Source organism: Larimichthys crocea, chromosome XVI (assembly GCF_000972845.2).
Source record: "Larimichthys crocea isolate SSNF chromosome XVI, L_crocea_2.0, whole genome shotgun sequence".
NCBI lineage: Eukaryota > Metazoa > Chordata > Actinopteri > Sciaenidae > Larimichthys > Larimichthys crocea.
Genome location: NC_040026.1, coordinates 5480949 through 5488927, shown reverse-complemented (window position 1 = coordinate 5488927; position 7979 = coordinate 5480949). Strand labels below are relative to the sequence as shown.

The window sequence follows — 7979 nt, the reverse complement described above, 5'->3', positions numbered from 1 at the left end:
CATCCATTGCTAATCTGCACAACAAATAGGTGCCACATTTGTTATTTAACCCACCTATGAAGCCAATATCTGCAGAAAAAAAAAAAATTAAAAAAAAAGCAGAAGACATCAGTAAAGAGTTTTATTTAAAAGCAGAGACAACATGCAGAAACGAGATGAGCTCTTGCATGGTTCCTCAAGCCTGCTACTTTAAGCCAGGACTCAGTTTGATTTTGAGACCCTGATGTGGACCCAAGGAGTTTGGGATTCCAGCTTTTCCTCTGCCTGATTGAACCACAGCACCATGCACAGGTGACTGAATTTACGAACTGCTCCCCTAAAAAGTTCTGTGTCGCCGTTAGAAATCACTGCCAGCTCCGCCTGGAGAGGTCGCGTTGTCGCCGAGCGCTCCGCCTGGAGAGGTCGCGTTGTCGCCGAGCGCTCCGCCTGGAGAGGTCGCGTTGTCGCCGAGCGCTCCGCCTGGAGAGGTCGCGTTGTCGCCGAGCGCTCCGCCTGGAGAGGTCGCGTTGTCGCCGAGCGCTCCGCCTGGAGAGGTCGCGTTGTCGCCGAGCGCTCCGCCTGGAGAGGTCGCGTTGTCGCCGAGCGCTCCGCCTGGAGAGGTCGCGTTGTCGCCGAGCGCTCCGCCTGGAGAGGTCGCGTTGTCGCCGAGCGCTCCGCCTGGAGAGGTCGCGTTGTCGCCGAGCGCTCCGCCTGGAGAGGTCGCGTTGTCGCCGAGCGCTCCGCCTGGAGAGGTCGCGTTGTCGCCGAGCGCTCCGCCTGGAGAGGTCGCGTTGTCGCCGAGCGCTCCGCCTGGAGAGGTCGCGTTGTCGCCGAGCGCTCCGCCTGGAGAGGTCGCGTTGTCGCCGAGCGCTCCGCCTGGAGAGGTCGCGTTGTCGCCGAGCGCTCCGCCTGGAGAGGTCGCGTTGTCGCCGAGCGCGCCGCCTGGAGAGGTCGCGTTGTCGCCGAGCGCGCCGCCTGGAGAGGTCGCGTTGTCGCCGAGCGCGCCGCCTGGAGAGGTCGCGTTGTCACTGGCCTTTGTGAGCCCTTTTGGTCTCATCAAGGGCTGTTTAGGTTTCATTTGGCCAATTGATACCTCAGCATCAACTTCATTGGTTTCCCGTTGTACTGAAAGACAGTTAAATCAGTAAAATAAGTCTAAGAATATATTGTATCCATGATGCCAATGTATACTATAGTTGTTTACATCATTTTAATTCAAATGCAACAGGAGCTGTAAATCTGACTGTCAATGTAGTTTTATTCAAACATTGTTGGAAACCCAATATCAGGCAATTCAGTGCCAGAAAACACAACTTAAACCACATTGGAAGGTTAGTAATAAAGACTCTACACAAACATGCATTCTACCAAGTTAATGCATGCTCACCTTCTTTAGCATTCGCCTTCAGTGTGGACGCCATCGACTGGAGAAGTGCTAGGGTCTTCTTTATAGAGAGTTCATTAGGAGACAGATCTGGAGTACAAGAGGAAATGTATGTAAGGGTCAAAAAGTAGCTCAGAAAAGATTTGGTCACAAGTAGGGGTGGGCGATATATCGAATATACTCGATATATCGCGGCTTGTTCTACGTGAGATGTATGAAATTACTATATCGCGACCATCGAGTACTTGTCACGTAAATGTTTTAAGCCGTCGGCATTTAATTCTCTGGAGTTTTGCCTGTCACTCACTCCTGGTGCTGCACGCAGCACACTGCCCCGCCCACCCAGAAAAATCCCCTGCGCGCATGCGTACTTTTTGTATCAAGTGAGGAGAGACAAGGACCACTGGCCCACTCCGGAGGCGTACGTGCCGCGTTACTGCGCCGCGGTCACCGGAGCATTTTTACAACTTCACATCAACGTTACGTCATGACCGGTGGCACCAGGTGATCAAAGATCGATTAAAGGGTCTCAACATGGACGATGAGAGACTAATTGTTGAAGTGGAACAACACACAATCATTTATGACTCAACAGAAGCTTTTTATAATCTCCTCCACGTCGGAGAAGCAAAGTCAGCTGTTTGTTGTTGTTTTCTTTATACACAGTTTATCGCGGGGTCTTGCGTACGTCCAGGATTCTCGCGTGAATAGGCCGGCTCCTACGCGCCCGGTGTGAGTTGATACAGGGCAGAGGACGCAGCCGTTAGGGTCTACTTGAATCATCATACTGATGTTATTTTTTGCATCAAATGATTGAATTTAACATTCCTAGTGATTTACAGTAGAAATAAAAATAGATATATCGTGTATCACGATATAGCTTAAAAATATCAAGATATTGGTTAAAAGCCATATCATGCAGCCCTAGTCACAAGTATTCTTACCAGTCTTCATCATCTCCATCCCATGATGGCAGTTTTTATGTTTCCCACCATCTGGCAAACAAGATCCTAAGGACAGAGCACTTTGCTTGTTAATCAAATGTTTGTGCCATTTGATAACACAATATATATCTCACAGACCTGTCACAGCTAAAATGAGATCAGGAATCAAAATTGTTGTACCAAAGCATACACTGACTGTAGCCAAACAATCTTGGCTAAAAATATCTAACATTATGCTTGAATTTTCAATAACTGACCACCAATTTCTTAAACACAAGCTTGAAACAGTAAATGGAACTTTTTTTAAAAAACCTTTAGCAAGCCATACAGCCAGGAGCGACATAAGCAAGGCCCACACAGCTCCCATTGTTTCAGTCACCAAGGTAGAGTGCTGCCTGTTCCACAGGCCAGCTTTTAAAAAGCCCTCATGCAGGTGAAACAGATGTTGCTGATCAGTTCTAATTAGCTCTATCAGTGCCAGCTGAGATTCAGACTCCCCTCTGACGATCATGTTAAACAGTCTGTAAGGTTCCTAAACTTGAAGAATGTTGTATTTATTTATTTCATATTAGTTGATTCAAATGTATGTTAAAGAGCAATTCTAAATTAAGTTCAATTTCACACCAGGTCTAAACACTGAGAAAGCTCCAGAAATGTCCACTCCTTTTTGTTAGTCACTGAAACAAACAGCCTGGATCTGCTCAGGTTTGAAGGAGGACAAAGGTAAACTGTGAACCATTTATATGAGCCAACTATACAGTTTATTTAGCAATCTTCCATTTTAGTTAGTTTAGTTAGTAGTTGCAGAGCCTCACACAGGAAGAACAGTGACCTCTGGTGGTTAAAAAACATTGCAGTCATTCCAGACCAAAGCACTACAGTACAACACTTGACAGATTTCACAGTTTCAATCTCATGTGTGCGATAAAAGTCCAAGAAGCCTAGGTAGTATTTATTTAATCTATAATAGTCTTGCTCAGAAGTGCTGTGATAACTTTTATAACTAAGACAACATATCATTATGCAATGCTGCAAATTTGTTATCCAAAAAGCCTACATATGAAATGTTTTTGTTGACGCTAAGTGTGAATCTACCTGTGCTTACTGTCACATACCTCTTTGCACATAAGTGACAAAAAACCCTTAATTAACATACATTTCACCTTCTGAAAGGGGTAATTGTGAATAAGGAACTTAGAGTAAGGCATGAGTTGGATATGAGGATGTTCTACAATTTCCAATGCAGACTGTATCAGACAATCAATTTGTGATTTAGTTGTCCTTACGACTTCCACGAGCTCCTGGCTTTTTAGATTTACCAAGAATCAGTGGTGTCAGAGCTGCTGAGATGATGACAGGCAGAGCCACCACACTCTGAGCTGTATAGCAGCTGTTCAGAAACCTGTGGGTTTGTGTCTCACATTTGATGAATTTCATCCAGAGCCACAAAAGGCTTCATACAACTTTTTTATGTAGCAGTTATCACCACCAAGATTTTCCTTTAGCCCCAGATCTTTCCATTTAATTTGATTCATTTCTTCTTTACTCAATCTTTCCTCTAAATTGCACTTTAACAAAGATTTGAAAAGACCCTGCTGTCTGTTTTCAACTATCAAACAGGATAGATAACCCCAGCAGAGGTAAACAGAATGCAGTCTCCGCCCAGTTGAAAAAAAACTTTATTTTAACATAAATATGCCAAACATAACTACACATTTGGAATGAAGTTCTCCTCTCTGCGAGTGTGTGTCTCACAATCAATATATTCCATAGGTGTGCTCCTTTCCGTCTCTGTATCTGTCCAGGTAGCGCAGGGGCTGTCCATGAGGGTATTTGACCTGTGGAGGGTGGTACACTGGAGGACGGATAAACTCAAACACCGGCTCCCTCATGTCTGCAGGGAGAAGATAAAAACATGTAGGTTGTGTTATTAAAATCGACAGGCAATTACTACGCAAACCTTTTCAAAAAGCACTGAGTGTTAGTGTGACTCACTGAGTGTGTTGTGAAAGGTGTTGGTGACAGATTCATCCCACTGGCACTGGAAGAATGCCAGGCCTGCAGGTGTTATATTGTCCTGGTGCTTTCTGTAGAAATCCAACGTCTTAAATGTACGATCCACCAGAGAATGGCTAGGGAGGAGAGGCAACACAAGCTTAGTGTCTGTGTTCATGTATCAAACTAATGTTATGCTTTATGAATACAGTTCACTGACACACAAAAAAGCAAACAAACATATTTCCAATAATGTCAGACTATGTCTATAAATTTCTGTGTAACTATCTGTGTTATGTTTGAGTGGCACAAGGACATCGATATCACATGCTCATGTATACGTAATCTGGTTCTGTTTCATACTACAAACACAAATAAGAGCATCAGCTATCTGTCTCTATGTCGGGTGTGATGGTCACCATGGCGATGGCCTGGCATCCTCCTGTAAGTTGATGTGTCGCTCCTGCTTGAAGAGGACATAAACGTAGCGGTGGAAGCCCGTTCCTCTGGCAGGGAAGGGGGGCAGGTAGTGACACAGCTCCTCCCCAGCATGTACTGCTCCTCCTGGTATGTTCCCTCTACAGAAACAAAGGCCATTGTTGGTCAAACCTTCAACAGTGTTTATTCATTTTTGTTTACCTCACTGAAAAAATCTTAATGTGTGTATATGAATATGTCGTTGATTAAAAGTTTAATTTCTGAGCACAAAATGTCTCCAACTTCACTGAAAAGTCACTGTACACATACAATATTCTGCAGAGTGAACCGCCAACATCCATGTGATGTAACAATAATCAATGTTATCGAAGAGGGACTTTAATTTGAACTGACTTGCCTGGTCAATTATGAATAAATCCATGGCAACTGAAATTGAGATTTGTCATTTGAGTAAGTATTTGTTTAAATAATTTAAAATGTTGTGATGTAGCATGGGATCATGGCAGGAAGGCTAATGAAAATGCGCCACAGACGAGGTTATGTGTTTAAGTTTTAGTCATGGTCGTCAACTTCCTTTCTTCTCTCTCTGAAATGTCTGCATGCACGTTTATCCTGGAAGTCCTATCAAAATGAAATGATTGGTTTCTCTAGGTTTGAACGGATTTAAGTACACACCTCAACAAAATATAAAGCATGGGCTTAGCATTTTTATGCAGAAATGTTACATATATGTTATTCGACTTTAAAGGTCACATATGTGTGTGAAAGCGTGTATAGATGTGACATCACAACCTTATGGAAGTCCTGTTGGCACATTTAAAAAGGCACAGTCTCTGAATATGGATGTATTGTCTGTTACTTTGTGTATTGAGTGTTTAGATGCTGTTACAGTATTTATACAGCACCTAGATGTACTTAAAAACAAAAACAGAAATCTCACTTTCTGCAATGTGGGACCTTTAAAACCTCCCTTTGACTTGTCTTGAAATACTCACACTAGCCAGTGGATGTATTCTGCCTCATTATCCTGAAGATGCTCATCTGAAAAAAGATGATAAATAAATTAATTAGATGTTAAAAAGTTGAGAATCCATCAATGGCCCTTTGATTCATCCCTGAAAGGTAAGGCTTGATGCTGACCTGGACTGGTGAGCAGAAGGGTCCACAGGGAGCCCTCCTCTGCATCAAACCTGATCTGAGGGACAGATGCTGCCTAGAGAGAGAAAAAGCACCGTAAAGACAGAGAGACATATAAATGGTGGGTACAGAACAAAAAAGTGAAACTACAGAACATACAGGAAGGGAATAAAGTGTTGAACTTTAAGTGGCCTTGACCCCTAGAATATCAATTAAAGATCTAGATTAGGACATGTCCATTCCTTTGACATACCTCAGTTGGTGTCAGCCTATTCCCATAATACACCTGTCCACTGCTGTCCTGGCTATAGGAGATGTGGAGTGAGACTTGGGGTAGAAAATAGGCCATGGGGAAAAGATCTCTGAAGACCCCGTAGTGATCTGCCAGTTTCATTATATGAAACGGACCGCTGCTCTTCTCCCAGGTTTCCTGCACTTTATCCAGAGGGATTTTAACTAGCGGGGCATAGAAAAAATAGAAAATAAAAACATGTTTATTCTCTTGTGAACGTAACATTTTCCCTCTGTGGTGAAAGCGTGTGAGCTTACATGTGCGCAGACGAGTTGCCCTCTCCAGCTCCACGTTTTTCTTGTTCTCTTTTATCACCTGCCTCCTCTGCCTCACCTCGTTGATCCTTTGGGGTCGACAGTACGGCAGTCCAATGTCCACTCGCTCTGCGCCTGGAACAGGAGAAAGCTCATTGAAACTGTTCAAAGGTTGCCATAAAACGACTCTTCTACAGTAGCTTTCTGCTTTTATTTCTCACCATGCTCGGGATCAGCTTTTTCCACGTAGCTCCGGTAGGTCTTCCACCAAGCAGGTTTGTTCTTCGCCTCCTCGGCTTGTTTTAGGTAACGATTGTAGCTGCGGTATTTCTCCAGTGACTCCAGTTTCTCAACGTCTAGCTCCTCATTCGGCATGGGACCCAGAGGAGGTGTGCGTCTGCAGAGGAGCGCTGTTATGTGGAAACATCCACAACAGTCAGTTTGTTGTGTTTATAATTATGTCAGTGATCAATGATTGTCTAGTAATGGGATTCTTTATATACAAAATGTTAATTACTAATGTTAGACATGGGGGAGTATCAAAGTTTCCCTCAATGTCAGGCTAACTGAAGAACATCTGTCAAATATTTGACAGTTTTAGGTGAAGAAGGGGAACATTCATAAAGATACATACAGCACATCAGCATGTCATGCTGGGTGTTTCTTCAAACCAATACTGGGAACTAATGCCCAAAATAAAATGCCATGTTGCTGTCCTGTATCTTGTTTTTAAACAGTGTGTGTCTCCACAGCATGTCACTGAGGTCTGCTTCAAACTGATGCAACACACGCCACACTGAAGCCAACGGACGATGGTCCTCAATGCAAACCTAATATGACATAATCAGAATCGTTACAGTACCTGTCGTGGCAAACGTCCTCACATTGTTGACCCCTGAATCTGTCCCGGCTCGCAGGGCGACGGCACACACCGAGCGCAGCGCCATCTTGGACTGAGCCTTCCTCCTTCGGTTTGAAACTACGGTGGCCGAGAGGAGGACAAAACGAGCCCACGCGTCCTTATCTGACTACCCATTTTCTGTGATACAATAATATGGTAGCAGAAAATAGTATGAACATACACTACCAGTCGAAAGTTTGGACACACCTTCTCATTTAATGTTTTTTCTTTATTTTCATGACTATTTACATTGCTGACTCTCTGAAAACATCAAAGCTATGAATGAACACATATGGAATTATGTAGTAAACAAAAAAGTGTGAAATTACTCAAAACATGTTTCATATTTTAGATTATTTAATATAGCCACCACCCTTTGCTTTGGCATTCTCGCGATGAGCCTCATGATGTAGTCACCTGAAATGGTTTTCCAACAGTCTTGAAGGAGTTCCCAGAGATGCTGAGCACTTGCCTTCACTCTGCGGCCCATCTCATCCCAAACCATCTTGATTGGGTTTAGGTCAGGTGACTGTGGAGGCCAGGTCATCTGGTGCAGCACTCCATCACTCTCCTTCTTGGTCAAATAGCCCTTACACAGCCTGGAGGTGTGTTTGGGGTCATTGTCCTGTTGAAAAATAAATGATGGTCCAACTAA

The 7979-nt window shown here is 43.9% G+C and overlaps 2 protein-coding genes across 2 annotated transcripts; both read right to left on the bottom strand.

The window, feature by feature from the left end:
- Positions 1-107: 107 nt before the first annotated feature.
- LOC113747900 (uncharacterized) lies at positions 108-2738 on the bottom strand. The gene is made up of 4 exons (XM_027289663.1): positions 2620-2738; positions 2308-2373; positions 1367-1453; positions 108-1104 (listed from the first exon to the last, which is right to left on the bottom strand). Exons 1-4 carry the CDS (start codon positions 2672-2674, stop codon positions 338-340), a joined length of 975 nt encoding a protein of 324 aa, XP_027145464.1. The 5' UTR covers positions 2675-2738; the 3' UTR covers positions 108-337.
- A 1230-nt stretch (positions 2739-3968) lies between these two features.
- mrpl38 (mitochondrial ribosomal protein L38) lies at positions 3969-7429 on the bottom strand. The gene is made up of 9 exons (XM_010738378.3): positions 7286-7429; positions 6645-6833; positions 6427-6558; positions 6131-6333; positions 5881-5953; positions 5736-5781; positions 4722-4880; positions 4303-4439; positions 3969-4201 (listed from the first exon to the last, which is right to left on the bottom strand). Exons 1-9 carry the CDS (start codon positions 7368-7370, stop codon positions 4065-4067), a joined length of 1161 nt encoding a protein of 386 aa, XP_010736680.2. The 5' UTR covers positions 7371-7429; the 3' UTR covers positions 3969-4064.
- Between the last annotated feature and the right edge of the window lie 550 nt (positions 7430-7979).

Excerpts from the sequence above, each read along its gene's own strand:
- LOC113747900 (XM_027289663.1), bottom strand. The coding sequence starts at position 2,674 with ATGGGAGCTGTGTGGGCCTTGCTTATGTCGCTCCTGGCTGTATGGCTT. Across the intron at positions 1,454-2,307 it reads GATGGAGATGATGAAGACTG|ATCTGTCTCCTAATGAACTC; the intron begins GTAAGAATACTT and ends CTTGTACTCCAG. Across the intron at positions 1,105-1,366 it reads GAAGGCGAATGCTAAAGAAG|TACAACGGGAAACCAATGAA; the intron begins GTGAGCATGCAT and ends ACTGTCTTTCAG.
- mrpl38 (XM_010738378.3), bottom strand. The coding sequence starts at position 7,370 with ATGGCGCTGCGCTCGGTGTGTGCCGTCGCCCTGCGAGCCGGGACAGAT. Across the intron at positions 6,834-7,285 it reads GAGGACGTTTGCCACGACAG|CGCTCCTCTGCAGACGCACA; the intron begins GTACTGTAACGA and ends TCCACATAACAG. Across the intron at positions 6,559-6,644 it reads AAAAGCTGATCCCGAGCATG|GCGCAGAGCGAGTGGACATT; the intron begins GTGAGAAATAAA and ends CTCCTGTTCCAG.